Source organism: Lissotriton vulgaris, chromosome 8 (genome assembly GCF_964263255.1).
Source record: "Lissotriton vulgaris chromosome 8, aLisVul1.2, whole genome shotgun sequence".
Lineage (NCBI taxonomy): Eukaryota > Metazoa > Chordata > Amphibia > Caudata > Salamandridae > Lissotriton > Lissotriton vulgaris.
This window is the reverse complement of record NC_141696.1, coordinates 1,414,388,330-1,414,414,806: the sequence shown is the minus strand read 5'-3', so window position 1 is coordinate 1,414,414,806 and position 26,477 is coordinate 1,414,388,330. Positions and strand designations below refer to the sequence as shown.

Sequence of the window (26,477 nt, the reverse complement as noted above, 5' to 3'; positions counted from 1 at the left end):
ACCCATCCCACACGACATCCCCCAGGGTTGAAATGCCTATGGCACCTCATCCCCGAAAGCCCTGCAAGGCCGCCAGCTCAGGCAGGCGCCCATTGTGCCACAGGGGAGTCTCTCCAGTTAGGGTATTCCACCACCCCATTCTTCTTAATGACTGCCGTCAAATTTGAAATACTACCTTTGTCACTGGTGGTAACGTACCCCACTGCGTCGCTGAATAGAGAATCGTGTGAAGGGTGTGAGGCTCCATAAGGTGTTGCTCCAGCGCATAAGCCGGATCCCCCCTGTCCCCATAACACCACTCATTTAGAACTAATAGGTGCGATGCCTGGTAGTATAAAAGAATATCCGAGTTCGCCAGACCTCCTCAGTAGGTGGAGAGAAAGCACGTGCGCAACGCCACCCACAACATCTCGCGCCCAAAGGAACTGCCCCAGCACAGAGTAAAGTTTGGTTATTTTAAGCAAAATCTGGGTCCCCTCTATTTGTTTTTAGAGGAGGCTGTTCTCTAAGAGTGGCCTCCAAGGGAACACTACAGCATGCATCTAATTGGATTATGGCGTTTGCGTCCCGTCTCAAGTTCCCGATGAGGTTCCGAATCACTTCCGGGTGATCGAGTAAAGAGGATACTTTGCTGTGCATGGAAGGTTGGGTGCGGGTTTATAGAGTGGCTTAAGTTAAACAATATCCTTGAGTCTCTGTCATTGCTGCTATTTCTGACCCCGATTTATTCATCCGTTATTTTAAGGAGTGGTAGGGTATAAAAAAGACCCCAAAATATCATTTTCCCCTCTGCACAAGGATACTTGTCCATTCCGCTCGTGAACCCCAAGAGAGGAGGTCAGAAAAGTTATTTTCTGGGAAAAGATCAGGAAGTGATTGTGGGAGAGGAGCTCACTGGGAGTCACATATCACCAGGGCCACTGGAATTAAGCAGCAATGGAGGACCCAAACAATGTGACAGGTATGAGTAAATTATGTGGCAACAAATTATGAGGCTTTATGTGGCACATTTTGTGATAGTATCGCTTCATTCTTTTGTCAATTTTAAACTTGTTCACACTGTCTGGATATTAGCTTCCCCCCTTTAGCACCAGTTTAACACCCAAATATCGCAATAAGCAATAGAAAGGTGTCCAGTACAACTTTGCAAAGGGCCTTCTGCTGCACAGCAACACATGTTGTAGCGTTTTTAGTAACTTTTGAACCATTTGAGCTAGAATTTTTTTTTAATTAAAATCTGCAGATTATGCAGCAGATGATAGATTATGAGGCAAAAATGTGGGAAATCGATAATTATGTGAAAATTGCTGCGGCAGCAAATTTGCATGATTCCAATGGCCCTGCATATCACACATTTCATGTGCATACCAACAGATCATGATGCCTCTACAACAATCTACACAGCTTGTGTTAGAAGCACCGCATGTAGATCACGTGCATGCCATACAGGTATCACATTTGAAAGTAGAGCTATAAATATCACACTTAACGACACGGATCACACATCTAGTGTGCAAACCATACAGATGGCACTTCTAGTGTTTGGACAATTCCGATCACACAGCCAGCAGTATGTGCACACCACACACATCACACATCTCAATTTAGAAGCACGCAGATAACACATTCCGCTTCACATGAAAACCTCACATGCATGGGCGTAGCTCCCCGCCATATAAATGTATTTTCAGATGAATAGTTGGGTACAGGTGCTTTCAGTCGGGCATGGCGTGGTTTCCGTCCTGGGATTTTTGCATACACTCACTACAACAACACACACCCTCTTTTTTTTGGATGCCCTAAAAAAACGTTTATTTTACAAAATATTATGTTTCTCTCACTTAGTACTCCTATTAATCCGTATTCCTCACCCTTTCCACTGCCTCTTAGGCCCCTCTGATGCACCCTGCTTGTCATATAATGTATTTTAACATCATATGCCAGCGTGATGTCGGAACATTATTTATTATTTATTTATTTATTATTTATTGAATTTGTAGAGCGCGCAATCACCTGACAGGCATCCTGGCGCTAGAGAAAGGGTGGGACATCTGATAATCCACCCCCTCATGTTACTGACCAAGCTGCACCCCTGCACACATGTTGCGTATGTCAACTAAACTAAACACATTTCAAGTCGGAAAACAAATTCATATGTAGTAAGGAATTGGAGTCCACCTTTTTTGCACGCTGACAGTGTCCTCGAGCACAGTGACACAACCGAAGCATTGTTTTTAGCCATACATAAAACACCTACACAAACATTTGAGTAAACTGCAATGTATTTAATTACTTTGGGATAAAATAAACCATGATCACATCAAACAAAAAACCTGTTGAACAAATTATGACATGTTTTGCGTTGTTTACTTCCATCTTGTTTTTACCTTGTGGTAGGAACACATCAAGTAAAGCATACACTTTTACACCCCCCTTTGTAAGGGTGGATTATTTACTATAGGATATGCATGTAGGGAAAGTGGGCAGTGCTGCAGTGCCTCGCCCATTATTAGCACTTTCTATAGTTGTTGGGGCACTGTTACTCATCCTTTTTTTGGACACCCTGTCCTGCTGACCTGGGAATGTCATCGTTAGAATTAGTCTGGTTTTTTGTTGGTGTTTGGTTGTGACAGGTTAGAAATAAAAATCTTGCTCTGCTCCTTCTCCTAGTACACTCCCAAAATCTGGAACTCGCTGACTGAGGATTTATATGACAATCAATCATTCCCTCACTTCAAGAAGAAACTGAAACCTCTCCTCCTCCACAAATATCTAAACCCTCTCCTGAGAAGCACCTGACTGATCTGTTCGCTCCCATCCCACACTGTCTAAATGAATCTGAGCATCACTACCTCAAGGAAACAAAATGTGCCTCTACTCTCCCCACCGTCTGAACACCCTACCTTGCTACCTCAGAAACATATCGTTAAACTATACCACTAATGCCCTTCGTAATTCCTATATATATATTGTTTGCTATGTATTTTTATTTACTTCACACGTAACTAGTGCAATTGCTGCTCTGCCAACTATGTCAAGTGAGCTATATATATATAATATATATTCATATATACCATATCCACCTCAAAACTATACCGTCAACATATCCTAATGTCTTTCGTACACTTTGTTTTCATACTGTCACTGTGTATCTATGTTTACCCCATTTGCAATTCACGTAATTGCTTCAATGCTAACTCTGTGAAGCGCGGTGATACCCTCAGGCAGGCGCAAAGCCCATTGGGCTCAAAGTGCTTAAGCCACCCCCGTCGTGTCTGTCAGCCCGGGCTGAGACAGCTTCCCGGGCACACACACAGCCGCACCCGAGTACTTCACAGGTCTTTAAAAGACGATTTTACCTGTTAACAGAGGCTTTGTTGTTCTTTCACCCCTTCTTAGAACCCTGCATCTTCACTCTGCTGGTTGCTGGAGGAATTAGCCCCCCCTCCCATGATTTTTTTTTTTACCCCCTCCGAAATTTCCCTCTAGTTGCGCCTCTGCCCTCAGGCCTTGTTTGCACTGTACAAAACTCAGAAAATAAATAAATAGTTTGTTCAGAGTTTAGCTTAGAAATGGTTGTGTAGGTTTGTGTGATCGTTAAACGAGTGCGATTGAGGTAAACCTCTTCATAGTGTTTTATATGTGTGGATGGGTGAGCCAAAAGATGCCAGCATTTTTGTCCTTGGATTGGGTTTGGGCAAACCCCTCTAAGATGTCCGATTTCAGATATATAATAGATAGCTGCTATCTCCAGTAAGGGGAACAGGCCCTATAAGCTATTGGCATTGTAAATGACGATGCCTTTTATTTATCTGTTTTAAAAACAACACATAAATAAAAAGCATTGTCATATACAATGCCAATAGATCAAACTCTCGTAAATGCGAGACCAATTGCATTGCAAATGCTTGTTTTATCTGCTTTCAACCTTCTGTGATTGTTGAAAATCACTGTATTTTGATGAGTTACTCATGAACTATTTCTCTGTAATTGTCATGACTTTTTATAGAGAAAAAGTGAGAGAAGCGCTCATGTGATCTGATTCTCATTTCTATTTAATAAGCTGGCTTCTGTGATAAGTGTAGTACAGAGACTGACATTTTGCAGAAGTTAGATGAAGGCAACCAATTAAAACTTGAGGCACATAACTGCTCTGTATACTATCTAGTTTATAGATAGCTCTTCATATCCCACTTCCACAGTTTCTAAGCACTGCCTATAACTAGAATTGCTATTACCCCATTTAATGGTCCTCAGTTAAACTACCCTGGACAAATGAAATTCTCGGTCAACACTAGAGAATGCAAACTTCTTCCATGCAGATTGCACAAATCAGCAGCGAACGCTTGACCCACTGAGACATCCTGCTACATGATTTACCTGTGGCCTTTGCACACTCTGCCATGAGTTACTATTAGATATTTTGGAAATCTGCATGGTCGTCAGAGTAAAAGGATAGCTCAATTTTCACTCTACCTACCTCTGTGCTCTCATCACTTCAGGAAGGCAGACATCCAGCATATCCACATATTGCCCTATCGAGGGATCATGTCTCAAGTGCTAAATAGAGTGCATATTGCACAGATGAAAGTGTCATGGGATCAATGTCTGTGAGAATTGTCCTGAAAGGAGACTCTCTCAGGGGCTCTTCAGAGAATGGCTTCTATATCAATGCAAGGAGTTCCTGATTGTCACACTGAAGAACATTTTCATATGGGTGAGCGTTACATCTTTTGGTTTCCCAAAGCAGAGCCAGAGAGGCAGCCAATGCCATTATATATTCAAATAGCATTCATAAGAACTCCAATGGATCATTTCCACTGACAGTGCCATATTTGAAACTTGCAATTTTACAGTCCACGATGCCCACAGGTATCCAAGTCAGCATAAAACCTCATCTTCAAACCTAATTATGATGAATAATAGTTATGTGCATCAATGTTTTTATATATCAAAAACTGAGAAAGACTGAATACAGGAAATGGATTCCATGAGCCTTCAACCAACAGGTCATTTCCCAGGTCACCTCATTTATATACGATTACTTTCAGGCACTTTTACCCTAAAGACTCCCTTCATGAACTCAGGGCAAAACATTGGCATGTGAACGATCTGAATAGATGCAAAACTTGCATTAGACATACTTGTATCCAAACAACATGGAATCATTTGTGAATTTCGTGTGGTGATTAAAAAACTGTAGAACATGAACTCATTTTCTTTTTGACTTTTGAAATTAAGCATCTTTCAGATGATGTCTTGAAATACACTTTTATGTTATGTATGTATTCATTGCCTGGCCATTGTTATATGTGAATCTCGGTAACAAAACGAAGTGATGTTCTAACTTTATTCATTTCTTACTTGTTTACTATCAACATTGAATAACCGTTGGATGTCTGAAAAAATTGTGCAATGCTCACAAAAACAATTCTCCTACCTACTCGATAAGCTGTTTAAAGGACTCGAAAATGGAGCAGTCAGACAATAACATGGCAAAAGAAGAAAGGCATGCCTTAAGGTACTCCATAGCTGTTAATAAAAAACATAATAAATTCCCAATGAGGCGAGATTTTTACTCAAAGTTGGTTGCGTTAAGGGTAGTCTACTATGTTATTTATCATGTACATGGTTGCACCTTTGAGAGTCTGAGGCTGATATACCAGTTCACCGGCACCCAGATGACACAGATATGTTTTCTGATGTCATTCATCTTGTGTATGAAACAGCTTAATAACTCAGGGGCATATTATCAACAACTAGCGATATTTACCGCTAAATAAGCTTAGCAACATTTTTTTTATCGATACGCATTGCCGGATTTTATCGCAGAGATAACGTGCTATTAGCAATGTTTATTTCCAAAGCAATAAAATATCCGGCGATAGCGGCGAAATGCGTGAATATCGCTGGAAATTCAGCGATATTTAGGCATTATTGCTTATAGGGACTTAACCTGAATATCCTACCTCCCATTGGAAATACAGGCTAAGAAGTGGTCTGAGCAGGCTTTAGGATTAGGTGATATTTGCGCTTAGCGCAAATATTTTGATCGCTACTCCTGCGTTGATAATAGGCGATGACGATGTTAGCGACTGCTTTCAGTCGCTAACAGGTTGGGTACACCCACTTTGCATGGAATTAGCGATAATTATCGCTGACATGCAAAGCGGGCTCCAAACCGCTCGCTATCACATAAAACTTGTCGCTAACTGATGTTAGGGACAGCTTGCTAATAGGGCGATGAAATTATTGCCGCTTTGCGGCCAAAAACGGCTGCAAAAGCGTCGATAATTTCATTTTGCCTGCCTTGGTAATATGCCCCTCAATTCCTTGGGGGGGTGTGATAACTGATTGCAGACAGTTGTTTTTATTCAACTCCATCAAGACACAGATCTTGCTTATCTCTAGTAAGAATTGTGGCCTTTCTGCTGAAACATACCTTTGACAGTTGGATATTAATGAACAACTAATACTAATCACCAGGTAGGGAGGAGGAATATCTGTCCATTCAGTTTCCCCGTATACACATTCAAAAATCAGAGTGAGAATGGACACTTGTAACCTAGGTTTCACTTTAAAAAACCCTCATAAACGCAATGGTGAGATCGTTAACGGTCTATCTTGATTCTCCGCTGTTACACATGCGTTATTACATTATCATTGGGTTTATTAATTGTGCTGCATGCAAGCCTCAAGCTCGAGGCAACCTCTGGTTAACGCAATAGTGTCCAGAGATAGGTAATCGCCCTCAAAAATATTAAAAAACAAGCCTACTACCTGGAGTAACTTTTAATTAAGATTGCGTGAGGGTGGTTATTAAAACATATACATGGGTATACTGGTAGATCGTGTTACTGGATCCTATTATACCACTTAAAAACGGTCGACATGTTTCTGCCCCACCATGCCCAGCCGGGTCTATGGGGCATTCATCAGGAAAAAAACAATGATACTCACACGATTTGTGCAGTAATTTAAGTGGTTTTTGTGTAGCCATTATGTTTCTTTTGGAGGTAATGATGCACCTCTGTTAACTTTCATGCACGTTTCTTCAGGGGTTAAGGATACACTGATCCCAGGCCGCTTGCAGCGTTTCTGCGTCTAGTGCTGACTCTGCCCCCGGACCATAGATTTTTGAATATTAATGAACAACAGCACAAAAAAATACCGGTCTAGCAAACAGGAGAAAATAGAGTCGCAGAAACTCCTAGATGTCTAGGCCATAGAAGAAAGACAACATACATTAAGTGCAAAAGAATCCCATCAGCCCACATGTGTGGCTACTCTTCGTCATCTGGGATTGATTTTCACTTCTTGCACTGCAAACTTTCAGCACCACGTATCAAGACTAGCGAGTGGCTGCACCAATCACTGGGGTACAAAACAAGCTGAGTTTTGATACTACTCTTGGTGAGTTGCACGAAGGTGGCAATCTACCATCAATTCCAGATGACGAAGAGTAGCTACACATGTGGGCTGATGGGATTCTTTTGCACTTGATGTATGTTGTCTTTGTTCTTTAGCCTAGACATCTAGGAGTTTCTGTGACTCCATTTTCTCCTGTTTGCTAGACTGGTAGTTTCTTGTGTTGTTTTTCAGTGGTGGATTGGGGATTGAACACTACCTGGTCTCTAAAGATTTCCCTAAGACCCTCTATTAAAAGGTTTTGTGTATTGTGAGTTGGATATTAATGCCCACGCATCGTTTTTCACCTCTTCTTCAGACTGTCCGGGGTCCCTCTGTACTTACAGATAAAAGTGGGTGAACAATGAATGCATTGCCTGGAGTTGCTCGTGTTCCCCTTGAGAGGGGTGCTGACCTTGAGGTCTGGGTGGATTGTTCATATTAGAGCAGGACAATGTCTGAAGTGGCATAGCTTGAAGTGCTTAATTTGTGCCTGTGTTTTAAGCTGCTCAGCACCGCCACTTATTTGTAAACACTGGCACGTATTTATGAGAAACCACCACATTGTGATGAGGTGTGTGTGTTTTTAAGCAACATGCATTAGTGAAGCCTTAAGCTATTTGATATATGCAAAAAAATTATAAAACTTTAACTTAAACTTGCATTTTAAAGTTACGTGGATTGTGCCAGCTACAGTGGACCAGTAAGTAATACCTTCAGCGCCAGCACTTAATTATTTACAAATTAAGCCCTTCTTCAGGGCATATTTGGGGTGTTTTACTCCCTTAATAAATGCATTTTCTGATGAATAGTTGGGTGCAGGTGCTCTCAGTCGGGTATAGTGAGGTGTCTGTCAGATTTCATCATGGATTTTTACATGAGCACTCTGTCAAAAACACACACTCTAATCTCTGCTTTGAAAGTCTTAACAATGTTATTTTGCTAAGTATTGTGTTTCTCTCACTTAGTACTCTTATCAATCCACATTCCTTTCCCTTTCCACTGCCCCTTAGTCCCATCTCGTGCGCCCTGCTTGTCGAATACTGTATTTTAACATTGTATGCCAGCGTGATTGTTGGGTAATCTGGCGCCCCCCCCCCCTCTTAATGACCAAGCTAAGCTCCTGCATGTCTGATTTGTATAAATTGGTTTCTATCAACAGTGGGTGATTGCCACTCTCTTGCCCAGGCTCGGTGTTTTTCCTGGTTGGACTACACAGGTTCCGTCTCAGTTGCCTGAGGGCAGTGCTGCATGCTATAGTATAGACAGACCGGACTCAGATGCAAGGATGTTTCAGATCATATCCGGGTTAAAGCAGGTGACCTGCCCTGTAAACGTCCGCACCAAGATTACAATGACGTAGAGTCCGTCTTCTCTTCCCTAGCTTCGTTTCCTCTGCAAGCTCCATCTTTTAGGAAAATGATCACTGTGGTCAATCGTTTTCGGTTAAGTTGGTAAATTGTATTCAGTTTTCTCATATGTAAGATAGCTTTGAATTCCCTGCAGTTTTTTTATTAAACCTTTCATGCTTGTCGTTTTTCTTTATTATTTTGATGCTTGATACTGTAGAGCTTTTGCACTTGGTTCGTAATATAACTAGAATATAAGTCAAATAAATCCATTATTAACTCATAAATCATGAAATTCGTATAACTTCCTCTGTGACACTCCTGTCTCAGGGCTCATTTCAGGTTTTAGCCTCTTTTCTAATAAAGGGAACTTTCCATCATTTGACAGAAACACTGTCACATAGATATATATATTGAATATGAGAATTCAATCCGGGACTCGCTTGTGGGGTTAATGGCTCAAATTTTATTAGACAGTCTTCAAAATTACAGCACATGTATTCACTGGATGGCAAAAGCTCTTTACTGATGGAATTTTTGCATCCCGAAGATGTAAGCATCCGTTGGGACAAAAATAACTACCTCGTGTTTCCAAGAGCATCAGTTCTCCAAAAACAGGAATGTGTGATATTAAAATGGCACAGCAATGCACGGGATGCATCTTAATGTTAACATGTGGAGGGAAAATAGGGGCAGTGGCATGGGGCTCATTCAACCTGTTTCATGAGTTTCATTTGTAGAGGAGAATGGGCCTCTTCTTCTCAGTCAATGTTAAGACTAGGCTCATTCAAAATGTCCATTATGTAATCCTGTGTCATTTTGGTAACTATGTGTTACCTTTGTTACGCAAAGTTCCACAAAATGACACTCTTATGCGTCATTTGTGGCAATGATTTAGCAGGATGGCAAGGGAACAACGCCAACGCACAGAAAGCAAGCAACTGAAGTTTTTGGTGCTTGTGTTTTTTCTACTATATTTTTTGCGTGAAAATTTGGGACAATTTTGCATTTTACGCAATTACTCGTAATTTTCCAAAATTTTGCTTAGTTACACAACAGCAAATTGCACATATTTCACACATCACTAGTTAAGACTCCTTCCTCGTTCGCTCACCAGAAAGCACGCGCAAGGCATGGGTTGCATATAAATGTGATTCACATACCGAAAACCTGACTACAAAGCAAGGGGCTGCTGTGCTGGAGAGAAGTAAACAACATAGGCATGGTGGAAGGGGCAGACAAGCACAACAAGCTGATGGGCGGGGTGCTGAAACTTTTCAACCACTCACCCCTAGTCTAGAGAACGGGGTTAAATCCATTGTTCTTTTGCCCACTATGCCACCCTAGTTTGGACCCAGCCATATGTAAATCAGTCTTGACCCTGTCCCTCATGGGAGCAGTCCAGCACAAATTGCCAGGTCCGGTCCTCCCTGGACCGGGAACAAGCATCATGAGACTGGTTTCAGAGGAAGTCCACAGTAGTGTGAGTAAGTAAGGAAGTAATCGAATAGTGAGCGAACAGATTTCTAAATTGATGTAAGACAAGGATGTAGAGATTAACTCAGAGGTACTATAGAGGAGCAGGGAGCAGGTAAGATGTAAATTGGGCAAACGGAAGTGTGGTACTCAGTGGCGGCTCGCATTAATCGTGCTGTGGGCAGTGGGGCAGATCGGAGGAGGGGCAGGGTGGGGGTGTAGTAAACTTGGACATACGACAGAGCGAAGGAAAGTAATTATTATGTTCTTCCGTTCCGTCGTATGTCCGAGTTTACTACCCCCACCTTGCACCTCCCCCGCCTCTCCGCCCCACAGCACGCCCTATGCAAGCCGCCACTGGATGTAGTCCTTGGAATGATAGGCAGTGTGGAGATTGTGGTCCCACTGAGAAGTCTTGAGGGGCCCAGCGGGGCACCTCAAGTGGGCCCTCTCATTTCCCTGCACACTGTGGACTTGAGCTCTGAAAAGGAGCCAATGACGAGCCAGCTTTTTTTATATGGTAAATGGGAGGGGAGGGGTTGCAGCACAGAAGAAGTCCCGCACAGCACAGCTTCCAAAACGTTTTTACCTTTAGAAATGCTATTCTGGAGGAACGTGAACATGTACAGTGGAGCACCTCTGAATCTAGCATTTGAGCATCTACAAACCAACAGAGGAATGGCAAAAAAAGCCTTTTATGCAGTTTGGCCAATCTGGCATTATCCCAATTGAGTTAATAGCAGTGCTTTAAACAGTGGCGTAACTGGACCGACTGCTACCCGGGGCGGACCCTACGTTTACCCTAAGAGTCGGGGGGAGTGATGGCTGGCATGTTCAGGCTGGGGGGCTGGTGGCCGACGGACAACTTGTTCTTGGGGTGGGGGGATGGTGGTAGTTGACAGACACAACTTTCTCATCTCTGCTGCCCCGAAAAACAGTGGACCCCAACCCCCCCCCCCCCCCCCCCCCCCCCCCAGCTACACCACTGGCTTTAAATGGGCAGATACTCACAGGTACTGAGTACCTGGGCTTCTTTAATTATTAGGGAGAGTCAGAGGCGCAACTAGAGCCAAATTTCGAGGGGTACTAAACTTTTGGGGGGGGGGGGCTGATTCTTCCAGGAATATGCAGAGTGGAGATGCAGGGGCTCTAAGAAGGGGTGGAAACACAACAAAGCCCTGTTAGCATGTAAATGGTATTTTAAACACATGTGAAGTACTCTGGTGCGGCTGTGTGTGTGCCCGGAAAGCTGTCTCAGCCCGGGCTGCCACTCACGACTGGGGGCTGTAGCCCTTTAAGCCCAATGGGCGTTGTGCCCCTGGGGAGAGTACCTGCACTTCTCATCCCCGGTGCAATACTTATAATGGGAGAGTCCTGGATCTTCTCCGTAGCACCCAGGTATTATAGGGTAGTAAGTGTCTGCACTTCAGTTTTTCCATATAAAGCACTGGATAATGGTTATCCACTCCAGGGAGGCTGGAGGTGATACTGTAATGAGTGTAACGAGATGCTGCTTGAAAAGACAAGTTTTCCCTTCCTTCCAGAAGTTGAGATGGTGTAGATCCTGCCCCAGCTGAACTGGGATGAGTTTGGGGAATAATTTTGGGAATGTCCCTGAAAACATCTGAACTCTTTTATCCCTTTCCATCAAGAGAGGAACCTCTGATGTCTGACTTAATGCTCACACAGGCAGCCTTCCAAGAGGCTGCAGCCCTGCCATTTTATTGAGTGCTTCAAATATTTAGCACGATTTTATTGGACTGTAATAAATCGAGGAATGTGCTGGTTAAATGCCTGGCACCAGGAATCAAATATAATAAGATTTGATAGACGTTCCGATTTAATTAAAAGCGGCTCCCTGCCGAACAGGCTCTTAAAGAGCATTATTTTTAGAATGTGAAGCAACCGCTGGGAGCAAGAATGCTCTTACCTGTGAGCTGCTTTTGGTAAAGAGAACAACATGGCCTTGAAGGGGATGCCAGGAAACCCCCGAACAGACAGACGAGGACATGTCCCAGGATAATGCTTCTGGAGCTGGGCCACGGCTGGACTGGGAACCGAAACCGGCCCTGGCAAACGGCTCGGCCAGCCCCAGGTTGGGCTAGTTGGAAGCACCACTCTCGTCTCACCGCTGCAGCTTTTGTTACAGTATACTGTTGTTTATTTTCACAAAAAACAGGTCCCCAGTGGGGAGGATCTGGCTGTATTTTCTCTAGAACCTGTTTTTTGATCCTTCCTGTAGATGTTTCCAACTGAGCCGCCAACTATTCGCTCCCGCACATGGAAGATGCGGAAAAATCTGTGTAATGAACGAGAAAGGTGGCATGGCTATTTTTACCTAGGAAAAACATCAGGCGGCTGCACGACCAGAGGGAACTACATCGTGCTTCGCCGGGAGATGCAAAGTGCAAAAACTGCTTTCAAGAGTTAAAAATAAATCACAGACATCATCAGCACTGCCTGAGGGGAGCAGAAGGGCCATTTTTAAAGCTGTGATTCCATTGGCTGAGACCAGTACCTTTTGCCATGCTGTGACTGATGCTGAATGTGTACCATGAATCACAGGGTGCTGTGGCCTGCACATCAGCTCTCATCAGGACCAGTGAAAAGAGAGGCCCGGAGGCCTCCTAGGGTTAAGGTCTGAACTCAAATGGGACCTCTGATGGAGTCATTTGTCAAGACTAAAGGAGCCTTTTCAGGTTTGCCCCGGGCTTCAAACTCTGAAAATAGCCTGGAACACCCCTGAGAGGTTCCTCCCCTTATAATGTCAGCACTGCAGGAGAAGATATTTTTATTACTGTGAGTTTAATATAGTGTCATGTGTTGCCGCTCACTTACTTCAGAGCGCTAAAACAGACAACATATAAGTATGTGAAGAGAAGGCGCCGCGGCCAGGGCGACTGGCGCTAGAATCTGGGCATCACGGTTCGATCCCTGGCTCCGGTGGCAGGCTAGCCCAGCACCATGTGACTCTGGGCAATAACTTGCTTAACCCCTTCGATGCTGATGACGGCCCCCAGCACATCATGCACTACGGTGGGCGTGTGCTGATGACGACTGGGGGCCGGCATGGACCCGCCCACTTCGAAAAACGCCGCACAGGCGCAGAATCGCGGTCGCGCCCAAGGGGTTAATCTTCCTGGCAGCCCCCAGTGCCTAGAGACCCTTACAGGTGATTGTTGCGCTTTACAAATTTGGATTAATATTATTTTATTATTAAGTAAAACAAGGGAGAATGGAGCACAGTGAGATGAACAATGCTCATATCGAATGCTCTTCAATTCCTACCCTTATTCAGAAGAGAGTTTCATGCATGAAGCAAGTTTGAATAGTTCGGCCTTTAGGAGTTTCCTGTACTGGGTATAAATATTAATTTATTTTTCGTGTAGTGCTTCGTACTGCGCTTCTGCCATTTCTAAGCACTCTAAAAAGGAAATGTTTTTATTACCCAATCTAGGAGGACACTACTTCTGCCACCTCGCCGCCAAAGCCTGGAATACCCTCCCTCTCCACATTCGCACTGCACCATCGCTGACCCACTTCAGAAAGGGACGGAGTCAAGACCTTGCTCTCAGGATGATACCCGCAACACAGCACCCGCATACCCCCCGGGGGGACTGACCACGCTATAAAAATACGACTTGATTGATCGATTCAATTTACCTCCTTTAGAAGACTGGACGATTGAGGGTCATATACAGGCAGGTCACCGTCACTCAGGGTTGCAGAGGGCATTTCTTCCACCTCCCTAGCTGGACTACCGCCCACCATTTTTTAAGATATCCACCGACCTCAGAGATATCTCTGTGCCTTCAGAGGAGCCGCAATCACAACAGAACCTCTTAAGGCATGAAAGCTTGGTGAGCACCCACCGTGCTTCATGCGGAAGCTCACTAAACTTTATTGTTTTACAAAACCAAACTCTGGAACCGGAAATAAGCTTTTGAAAAACAGGAAATAGATGACCCTGACATCCAGGGAATTTTCTATTAGGTTGGAAGAAGTTAAAATTATTCCAGCATTAAATTACAGCAGTGTTAATTTTGCATTATGCTTGGCATATGAAATTCCTGGATTTATACCATTACATCACTTCTCATAATTACACGCAATTCATGGCAAAAATGTAACACAAATGTGCCCTGTAGTAAAAATGTACCATAAACGCACAGGAACAATAGAACACAAGCAGCTGTTGTTGGTGCTGCTTTTCTGCTTTTTTGCCCTTTTCTTTAGAGCAAAATGCATTCTCACATCAAAAATTGATGCAAGGACGCCCTAAATGACAGATTAGCATTTTGCGTAATTACACATAAATGTGCCAAAATTTTGCAAAGCGCAAATTGCTTGGACTTCGCACTCCCGTTGTTTTCTCCCAGGGAGTGGTAGGCATTTTTATGTTTTTTTCAGTTTGGGATTGGCAGAGTTTCCCTGGTGAATCTGGCTTCCACTTTGAGGCAATGATGAGTTTTCAGAGTGAATCTAACAGTCCCATGGTTGCATTTGTGGAGATTTAGACATAGGGGGTTATTTAGAGTTTGGCAGATGGGATATACCAGGCAGTTGGAGCATTTAGTCCATGTATGTGGTGATGATTGCGGGAATGTCTAAATTCTGCATGTCATCTGCATACATATGGAAGTTGATTTTGTGTTCATCCAGTGTGAGAAATGTGGTTACTGGTTGAGTAATTTAAAACCCTACTCAAGCAACAGCCACAATTCCTTTCATGGTGAAACACAAGCAAACATCAAATTAACCTGTGCTAGACCCTCTGTTAGCTTGGCACAAACGCAGGCAGGCACAACCTAGGGGAAATGTTATATTATTTGTGCAGCACACAAAGAGTAATACAGTGAAAACACAAAACAAGAAAAATACCATGGCAAGTACTACAGTGAAAACAAACCACAAGAAAATTCTCACACCAATTTAGAAAAATAGAATAGAATTGAGTAAACTATTTAACAACATAAGTCCAATTAATAGAACCAGAGATATGCAGTTTTAAAGATTTAGGTAAAAATAGTGCTTAAAAGCAGAAAATGCCAACCATGATTATCTGGTTGTGCCAGACCTGGACAAAGTTATAATCTCGGGTTGATTGCAATGGAGCAAGGGACAGATACCGGAAGCAAGTTAGTTTTGCTGAAAAATGTAGCTTACATCCTAGTAGTGGAGCTTTGCGCCACACAGCCGGGATACCAAGAAGCGCTGTGAAGTCTGTATCGAGGATGCGTTGCGCGGTGGCGGTTCCAATGAACTGCAAGGGCTGCAATAAGGGCTTGCATCTAGCCTTTGTTGCACTGTGCCGGTTCAGATAAGAGGTTGTGATATCCACATACATAATGCATCATGCAGCAGAAGTTCTGAAATGCTGTGCGGGCTGCGATGCGGGCTTGTGCCGAGGCTGGGTCGCGTTTCTCGATTCTGATGAGGCGTTGTGAAGAGCTGCATCAGGTTTGCATCGCACTGTGTCAGTTCTGATGAGACATCAGCTGAACTGCAGCAGGAAGTGTCCATGTGCAGGGTTCAAGATGGTTGGTGCCTTTTCTGTCCCTGAGGCTCTGATCAGGAGGCTAGCCAACTAGCCCTTGTAGTCATTCTGGTGGTCCTGGTTCAAGGTACAAGTCCAGTCCTACTCAATCAAGCGGCAGGGAAGCAGAGCACTCCATCGTGCAGCAGAGCAGCACAGTCTTCCTTCTTCTGAGTCTTCCACATGTCCAAAAGTGTACTGAAGAGTGGGTCTGAGGGGCCCCTTTTCATACCTGGTGCCCACATTGAAGTGAGAGAAGCGTTTGGAGTTTCCCACTATAGAGGAGTCTGGAATTTCTTGCCTCTCTGCCCTGGTCCTAATTTGTCTCGGGGCACAATAGGCTAGTGTGAAGTCCTTTTGTTTGAGCTGGCCTAGTGCCTTTGAAGTGCAAGTGTGGTAGGTGACAGCCCCACCTCCCCGTCAAGTTGGAGATGGCCCATTCTGCCAACAATCAGACCCTCTATTGTGTGGCTGTCTAGTGTTAATATGCATAGGCCGACTGCTGACTACACCTAGTCATGTGACCCAGGGACAGGATGCAGGCACCAAATGGTGAGGACAAAATAAACGCTACTTCTATAAAAGTGCCGTTTTCAGAATTGTGACTTAAAATCCGACTTAATTTATGTAACAATTCCTCAGACACCAAACATGACATTCCTTACCTGCTACAACACAAAAGTTAGCATTTATTTAACCTAATAAGCTAACCAAATGGTATCCTATGGAAGAGGTAGGCCTTGCAATAGTGAAAAAATAATTTGAGAATTTCTCACTACCAGGACATTACGAATTTAAAAGCACATGCCCAACTTTTAATATAGATTGCACCATTCCCGATGGGCTGTTTAGGGCATAACTTAGATGAATATAAAAGGAAGGTTTAGGTCTGGCAAAAAGTTTATTTTACCAAGTTGAATTGACAGTTTAAAACTGCACACACAGGCTGCAACTGCAGGCCTTAGGCATGTTTAGAAAGGCTACTAAAGTGGGTGGCATAATAAGTGCTGCAGGCTCATTAATAGCATTTAATTTACAGGGGTTGGGTACCTGTATTACCCCTTTACTAGGGACTTACAAGTAAATTAAATGTGCCAATTGGGTGTAAGCCAATTTCTTTGGGCCCGATTCACAGAATGAACTTAAGACTCAATCCTAAACTTACTACTATTTTGGTATTCACAGAATGCACATACTACTTTTGGCATTCACAGAATGAACTTACTACTTTTGGTATTCACAGAAGTTATGATTTGGTCTTAAGTCTGTCTTAAGTTTGTCTTACGTTTGTCTTAAGACAAACTTAAGACAAAATCCTAACTTCTGTGAATACCAAAAGTAGTAAGTGCATTCTGTGAATACCAAAATAGTAGTAAGTTTAGGACTGAGTCTTAAGTTCATTCTGTGAATCGGGCCCACTATGTTTAAGAGAGAGGTCACTAGCACTTTAGCACTGGTTGATAGTGTTAAAGTGCACAAAGTCCTAAAAGTCAACAAAAACAGGTTAAAAAACAGGAGGGTGAAGGCAGAATGTTTGGGCATAACCCTGCAAAGAGGGTCCAACATCTAGTATCTAAGACAAATGTATATATTGAAGAGTAGTCAAAAGACAGAGGACAACTCGTCTAACTGGATTCAACCTTTTTGGTTGTGTCTAGAAACAAAGTATCCAATCTAAGACATAGCAGATCCTGCTATTACTTCATAACAGCTTTAAAGGAATCAAAGGGTGCAGAACACCAGCTGGCCCTTTGCGTGTAAATGCCGCCTTCACCAGTGATGACTCAAAGTGCATTCTCGTGCATACTTCAGCTGGCTGCTTACACATGGTTCATGGCAGATCCAGGTGCTGAAATATGGGGCTTTTGACAATTTCCCTAGTGGTTATGGAATACACACCTCTTAATCTCAGTTGCATCCTGGAACTAGTCATTCATGTCTTTTAGTTTCAGTTGGTACTATGAATAGAGTTGGGCGGAACTCGCCGGGCTTCATTCCATGGAATGCCACAGAGTTACCTAAAAACTCCATGAGATTCTGCAGATTTTCGCGAGCTGGCAGAATTCGGCAGGTAGCGTCGCTCGTGCTGTTTTTTAATGCCACGAGCTTGTTCCGAGTTGTAAAATCACACAAACTGCACCATGTGGCGGACCCAGCGTCCCCACCAAACACGTTTTGGGATATTGCAGAGATCCTAAATCCAGCGGTGAATTTGGTTCTGAACTCCTCATTGCAACAGGGGTTGGTTCCTGGCCATGGAAAAAGGGCTAAAATCATCCCCTTGCTGAAGACGCCTTCTGCAGACCCCACTGTGGCTGCAAATTACAGGCCCATCTCACTGCTGCCATTCTTTTCCAAAACCTTGGAGAAATGTGTCAACCTACAACTGACTGAGTATGTAGAGAACAACCATATTCTCCATGATAGTCAGTCTGGTTTTAGGACCAATCTCACTACTGAAACAGCTTACTGGAAGCCTCTGAAACCATTAACCGCATCATTGCTACAGCACATTCCTGTGCTGCGCTGCAATTTTCAAAATCCCATGTTATGTGACAAGGTCAACTCGTCATAAGCACAGCGCAGGTAACACCCATGACGAGTTGACCATGTCACAAGCATGGACGTGGTTACCGAGCAATTGGATGGTGGCGGAAGTGCTGTGTTGATACTTTTAGACCTTTCTGCAACTTTTGATACCGTGCCCCACGACCGGCTCTTGCAAAGCCTATCGGATTGTGGCATCAGGGGCACGGTACTTAAGTGGTTTGCTTCCTTCCTTAATGACCGCCATCAAGAAATCTGGTACCCCCCCCCCCCTTTTCGGCCTCCATCCCCCATATGAAGGAGGGGTCCCGCAGGGGTTCATTTTGAGTCCACCACTTTTTAACATCTTTATGGCCCTTCTTGCTCTTTTAGCAGAGTTGCACGGCGCTAAGATAGTATCTTATGCCGATGATACTCAGCTGCTATTCATGCATGATAAATGTCGTGATTTCAGTAGTGAGGAGATTAACATCTGTTTCTCGAAAGTTTTCTCTTGGTTGCGGCTCAATCAATTGAAATGCAACCCTGAAAAATCTGAGATTATCTTCTTTGGCTGTCCACCTTGGGCATCATGGCTCAATTGGTGGCCTGGTGACATGTCTTCTCCTGCGGCCCCTGTAAGTGTTGTGAAAAACCTAGGGGTAAAGTTAGATGTCACCCTAAGTATGAAAGCCCAAATTCAGACTGTTGTTGACACGTGCTTCGGCATATTGAAAATGTTAGAAAACGTTCTCCCTTTGCTGCCGGTTGAACACCGGAAGACAGCAGTGCAAGCTTTGGTCACCTCCAGGCCGGACTATGTCACTGTACTGTACTTGGGTCTCCCCGAGTACTTACTGAACCGCTTGCAGGCAGCTCAGAATGCAGCGGCTAGAGCTATTCTCATGGTGGGACCCAGGGCACACATGTCTACTCATCCTAAAACCCTGCACTGGCTCCCAATACGTAGGAGGATCCAGTTTAAAGCATTTAAGTGGTGTGGCTCACTGGTTAGAGGCGGCAGACCCGGAAGCAGAGAATGGCCCGGGACCAGGGTTCAATTCCCGACGCGGCAGGGTTGTGGACCAGGGTCAGCGGACTCTATAATTCTCGCCTTGGTGCCTACTCTAACCAGGGATCACACTCGGCAACTCTGGGCATTAGCTTGCCTCATCTCTACAACGGCCCCGCACATTCGCCGGGGATGCCTGGTTTTACCTTGGAGATACCCAGTAGGGACCATCTCACAGGGATAGCCAGGACGGGTTCCCCAGCGGTCTACAGCGCCACAACGCCTCAGGGCAGCAGTGCGCTTTACAAGACCACATACATTACATTACATTGGTTCTGGCGTGTCTGGCCTTTCATGGCACAGGCGCCATTTACCTTAGGAGACAGGTTCAACACTATGTGCCACATTCTGCCCTGAGGTCAACTGGTCAAGCCCTGATACTTACTCCTAAATGTTCCTGCTCACGGGCAGGCGGGCGCTCATTCCAAGTGCTGGCCGCCCGCCTATTGAATAGGTTACCCCTTCATTTTAGGCTGGTTCAAGACCTGCTTGTTTACAGGAGACAGTTAAAAACCTGGCTTTTCCGCATATAATGCCTCTGTTCTGGCTTTAGTGCGATTGTTTTGAACTCTGATTTCTCTGTCCCTAGTTGGTCCGGTAGCGCCGGGACACTCTGTGGAGTAGCCGTGCGCTTTACAAATACCATTTTTCATTTCATTTCACTTCACCAGAGGGCGCTGTTTTTGCCTCTTGTGTAGATTTTCTACTCAAGCGGCAGCTTTTTCAACGCAAACTATAGCGACCTGCTGCGACCGCCGGCATTGAGAAATTTCTCCAGGAGGCATTCTAGCACCCGAAAATGACACTAGGGGACCCACATTCTCACTCGTGCTCACCAACTTAACATTGGCGAGCCACGTGCAACAAAAAACTCCACCACTCGAGGATTGGCGCAGTTTTGCCAGAACCCCGCGCTCCAAACGAAGTGGGCAAAACTCTCTTAACACTATGCGCACTAGCGGTTTTCCCGCTGTGCGCTGACTTTTGCGGAAACCCGCGTATCATGACGAGCTCAGCTCGTCATGATTGTACGACAGGAGCGTCGAAGTGATTAAAGGAATTTTTCACACACCCCTGATTTTGAAGTCACCAATGTAAGTCTCCTTTTTTTATCCAAATGGCAAAAAAACAAATGTTACATCCGGGTTCTTTGGAAAATGCTGCTGATTGCACAACAAATATTTTCACCTGCTTTATGGGTTATCGCCTTACAGGGCTGCTGGAATTATACTACAGGGGAAGATCAGATCATGTGGTAGGGCGCACTAAATGATCTGGCAAGAAAAAGCTAATTATGCAGAGTAGGAAGCGAATGGTGTATAGTATCACTTCGTTAATTTGGAATTTTTACACAGATTAACACTGTCTGGGGAAATGTTTCACTTTATTAGTAGCAGTGTACAACAAATACAGCAATTAGCAACAGAAAGATGTCCAGTCAACCTTTGCAAAGGGCTTTCCACAGTACAGCAACATATGTTGCTACACTTTTACTACAGTTTGATCCATTTGAGGGAGTGACCGTTTTTCTTTTGTGAAACTGCACATTATTCAGCATATGATGGTTTAAGCAGCAAATGCAGAAAAAACATAATTATGCGGAAACAGTAAAGTCGCATAATTCCAGTGGCCCTGCTGTCAGGTCTGACTGCCAGCCTGTCTCTCCAGAAAGTGCAGCGCTAGATGGGGGCATTAGCATGGGCGACACAAACCTGCACCACGTTAACTTCGGTGCACCCAGGAAGTGAAGGGACTTCAGCCTGAACGTAGATGGTGAGCGATGCTGAGTCTGGTTGAGCTGCTTCTCTCGCAGTCTCTCACCTGCCTCTCTCCCAGGCAGACACCCTGACACAGCCCGCCGCCCGCTCTCCCTACCTCACTGACCTCTCCACCGCACACACTTCCTCTCGCTCCCTCGCTGCCACTCAACCTTTTTGACTCTCTCACCACCTCTCCATCGGTTGGACACACACTTTTTCTCATTGTGGCTCCCTAACACTCAACCTCCACGACACTCCGTCTTTCAATCATTTGTGTCTGAAAAACACACACTCTCTCTCCCAGCCTCCCTGGCACTGGCTATCTATCCATCATCCATCCATTTGTCTATCTATCTACCTATCTATCTACCTATCTATCTACTTATCTATCTATCTATCTATCTATCTATCTATCTGTCTATCTATCTATCTACCTATCTATCCATCATCCATCCATTTGTCTATCTATCTCTCTATCTACCTATCTATCCATCCATCATCCATCTATTTGTCTATCTATCTGTCTATCATCCATGTGTCTATCAATCTACCTACCTATCTATCGTCCATATATTTATCTATCTATCTTTCTTTCTAACTAACCAAATGTCTGCCTATCTGTCAATCTACATACTGTCTCTCTATATATCTATTATCCATCCATTTGAAAATCAATCAATCTATCTATCTATCTATCTATCTATCTCGCTATCTATATATCATCATTTGTAAATATATCTATCGATCGTCCTTTCTAAGTCATCACTCGCCTCTTGTATTCTCTCTCTCTGTTTAGACTCCGTGGCACTCTCTTCTTCTCCCCTTCACACGCACATTATTCGCCGCTGTCAGCTTCCACGGGTCTCTCTGTTGCTCCCGTTCTTTTCCTCTTTCTCTTTTATTCACACTACCTGACCCCATTGCTCTCTCATTTTCTCGCTCATACTCTGCTTCCCCCCCCCCCCCCCCCCCCTATGTGTTTCTCTCTCAAACACGCGCGCGCTCAGAAAGGTGCCTGGAAGCACACGTGTACTTCAGCCTGGACTACGACAAACATCTTCCTTGTGCCAGGCTACATAAACTTTCAACAAGTGCAGTGCATTTCGCCTTCGCTATTTTTCGCTCCGACCTTCTTAAGTATAAGTATGATAATTTTCACCGATGGGTGGCTGCACAAAACGGGCTTCTGCAGCAATCGGTGCAAATGTTTTTGCACGGATCATTCTGTGCAGATGTTGGTGCAAACGTGGTGCACGAGGGCCATGGTGCTTTGTTGGTCATTTACAGGTGGATGGTTTCAGATCTTCGTTTCGGTCTTCTCTTCAGTTTTCACAGCAAAGCAAATGCGACCCTGAAAATGCCGATGAAACATAACACATCTTAGTGTAACTCTCCAGAAAATTCCCGTTGCAAATCTGGATAGGAAACCCCCTTGCCTGGCCGTAAGTTTGACTGAACCCTCATAACATAAAAAATAAAGACCCAGTGAAAAATCGGAGAGAAACTGTGAAACTGATGCACGAAGCCCCGTGAAGCACAACACATCCTTGATGTCTGCTGCGGGGGCGTTATCTGCAGCTCAAGATGCACCGCACTCCCTGCCCCCCCCTTCCCACCCCCTCCCTTCCCCAACACAAACTCGATCACACCTTATTCACTCGTGTTAGTATTGTACAAACCGCCTGTATCATTCCTTTTATGACAAATACGGAGCTTGGGCTAAGATGAAATACACCTCTAGATAGCTCCAGGGGTTGGGCACGAGCTGTGACCATCAGGGCAGCTTCTGGGTCTGTGGACCTTAGTTAACGAAGGAAACGGCAGGGCTTGGCTGCAGAAGTGATATATGGCGAAGACGCGGTCCCGAGGCAGGCTCTAGATTCACAAGACGGCAGGCTCGAGTCTCATTTTCCTATTTGACCTCACGGTGTGACCCTCGGCAAAATTCTCTGCCAAATATTGCAAGCACGGTGAGGAATTGGATCTTGCTTTGTTCAAGAACACTCGCTCTTTCATGACGTTTAAGGTGAAGTGTGAGATGACAGGTATCCCACAGTGATGAGACTGTGTACTCAATTCATGCTGAAACTGACTTGTCAGGAAGAAGAAACATCAAAATATAAAACTGAACAATATAAAAAAACATATAGCGCTTGCTGTCAAGTCATTGGTCCTTTTTTGTGGCGCTGAAAGAAACAGGTGGCACTACATTCCATCATAAGGGTGCTCAATTCATCATTATTTCGCACGTGCACGGTAATCTCGACCTCTGCCATAATCTAACCTGCAACCTCCTCATTATATGCAGAACGCCGCAGAAGGCACTTTAAACCAATGACCTATCTTAACAACTTTTAAATACCCTCTTTCATTTGAATGCGCCTAAACGTGCCTGTGCCATTTCAATTCAAAATTGATGGGGTTACATTATACTTTTTTTGTGAAACTTCCAGTAAAGATAAAAAAATACCCCAGTTTTCCACACCCTACTTTATCCACGAATTCCCGGTCGTCGCGTTCCCTGATGACATCTGGTTGGGTTTACACAAGTGTCCCATCATTGCGTGAGTGCATGGCACCGTCTCTCATAGTTTTAGAGTACTGCTGTCAAGTGCCGGTGGTCTAGCTCCCTACCCTCGGAGCGCTCATTCAAAGCACTGCAGCGCCTGAGGTGCGGTCCGGTCCCCTCGAGGCGCGCGGCGGCATCACTCACCTCACTCATGTTTGCCTTTGGGTGACAGCTCCCGGGTCTCCACGTCGTCTGAACAGGAAGGAATGCTCGGAGTCACCGCTCTGTCTCCAGATGTTCTTTAAAAGGGCCGTCCTGTGGCATCATGTCTTGTGTACAACCAATAGGATTCACCCTGTGCCCAGCCCTCTCGCTCAGAGCGCGCGGGGGGGACACCTGGCGGCCGGCGCGGGAACTGCACGCTGCACTGCCTCGGCGGCTGCGAAAGGGGAATTCAGGGCAGAGAAACCGAGAGCCAGGATCGACCCCGGTTGGAAGGCAGGATGCACGCAGCATACTTATGCACCGCGAGGGGAATCCCAAAGATGCTGCTATGGAGATGACTGGTTCTCGTGTACTGCGTGCTGCCACCGCCTCGCGGCTACGTAGTGGTGCTGCAAACCTCTGTTACTATGCACCATAGCTGCCAAGGTTTCAGATTGCTTATGTGTGACATTTCCATAATTTCAGTGTAAATATGAGGGACATTCAACGACTATGAGTGACGCTTTCTCGCAAGCAAAATCAAGCAATGAAGGCAAGGGAAACATAAACATAAGAACCCACGCGCTCCACTGTAAGTAAATTACATGAGTGGCACAACTTTGCAGACAGACAGTCGTAGTCAGGTTTCTTGTTGACGATGAATAGTGCTCGGACAGTTAGTCTAGGTCGGGTCCCACCTAAGTGATTTAAGGGGTGAGCGCTGCACTGCAGCAGGCTCATTAACCCGATAGGCTATTACAGCGACTTTAAGGCGACTCGAACGGAAGTAGAGGTAGCGTCTCACTTCGGACCAGGCTGCGTGGCAGGGGATTCTTTTATTACACACGCCTCTCCGAGCCTCCACAAGCCGCGGTTCCTGCTGTGTCCTCGAACGGCCCATGCATAGCAAGAACACAGAGGGGGGCGCATAACTTGTCTTTTCCGCCGAGAGCCTGTGCTCGGGCCACTGGATATATTTATTAGCATACCCCAGTATGGATTCGCGTTCCCCAGCATGGGCAGGCCATGCCAGTACTACGGGATTCCCTGTGGCTGGCAGCGGCGTAGCGCGGTTGCCATGGTTCCCAGTGCAAGCAAATGAACTTGGCACGCTCTAGGGTTGCCACCTGACGGTTTCTACTCGCACCACCGGTATTTTAATGCCCCAGCCGGTACAAAAAGAAGCAAAATCACTTAAAGCTGGAATTTTTAGCCCATATCTTTACATACTTCAAACAGCAAATATAAAGAGAAAATATTTTAAATGCGTTCTAGTGCTGACTAAACAATTCCTGGCTAATAATTAAAGTAAACAAAGGCACCAAATTTGTGCTACAAATGAATACATTTGAATTTGTTTACAGCCCTATTTATTATCTGGTCCAGGCCTTTGCAGAGTCTTAAAACAATAAATGACCAGTATTTTTCTCTTGGAAAGTTGGGAACCCTAGAACCTTCATTAGGGTGACATTCCTGCCTGTCAGCTGTCCTGGCACTCCTCAGCCTCCTTCAACAGAGGCTGCATCTGATATATTAAAACTCACTACAGTTCTCACACTCACACTATTGTACTTTCACTCCTTGCTCTGTAATTCTGCAAGTGAAAGCCGTAACCCTAAGAAGCATCACCAAAGCTAATAGGTTTGGCCCTCGTAAAGTACATGCACACCAAGACATAACATGCAGGGACCCCACACCTACACTGTTGCCCTCACTTAGATACATCATTCACACTGCACCTCAACAGGCATAGCCTTACTATGCTCTCACACAGGCACAACTTTCAACCTGAAGACTACTTACCCTGCAAACACATAAACTGGACAGTGGACCGACTTGCCTACAATAAGCACCAACCTCAGGAGATATACCACTATTTTACAAAACAAAGTAATTCTCTGTGCCAACTTCAAAATGCCCTCTGTCCAAGGGCACCACCCTTTCCGTCAGGGTCAATCTTATATGTCACTTATATTAAAGTTGCATCACTTTCCAAATATATACAATCAGATTATTTCATATTAAGTCCATATTGAAGAGATGATTGGGATTCTTTCTTTAGTGCTTTTATTTCTCTTTATAATTGAGCCACAGCCAACGCGTTTCGTTCTGCGAACAGAACTTCTTCAGGGCATTTGTTAATTTCTCGAAGTAAATATATAGTATAGCGCTTTGAGGCAATAATTTCCTCTTTGAGATAAATATTAATGTTGTACTTCTATATCTTGCGAGACAATCTTGACGTCCTCAAGCAAGAATCAATATTTTTCAGGTATGATGTAATGATATAATAATCATTTGGAAATCTCCAGTCCGTTTCTTATGTTGGACCCAATGCACACCGTACCTTGCCAACGGGGCTTAGATGCCCAAAACAACCTCTCGGTATCTCGATTCCCGCCCGTAGTACTTACCCTGCACTCGAAAAAGCCAATTTTAATCCTATGGTCACACAGGCACCTCCCTTGCAATGCACTCACAAAACATGGTGTGTATACATCCTGCACTCACACAAGCACACTACTCACACACACGTACACCAACCACTAGGAAGGAGCAGACTTTGGACAGATGGTGGCATAAGAGGCACAGGCAGAGTATCTGGTGCAGCAGCCCACTAGTGTATTTCAAAGCATCA

The 26,477-nt window shown here is 44.6% G+C and overlaps 1 protein-coding gene across 1 annotated transcript in view; it reads right to left on the bottom strand.

The window, feature by feature from the left end:
- PCP4 (Purkinje cell protein 4) overlaps nucleotides 1-23,953 on the bottom strand; it is a 213,460-nt gene extending 189,507 nt beyond the window's left edge. Inside the window, exon 1 of the mRNA XM_086933521.1 lies at nucleotides 23,840-23,953. Coding sequence (XP_086789647.1) covers nucleotides 23,840-23,848 — 9 coding nt within the window. The 5' untranslated portion in view covers nucleotides 23,849-23,953. The remainder of the gene's footprint in view (nucleotides 1-23,839) is intronic.
- Between the last annotated feature and the right edge of the window lie 2,524 nt (nucleotides 23,954-26,477).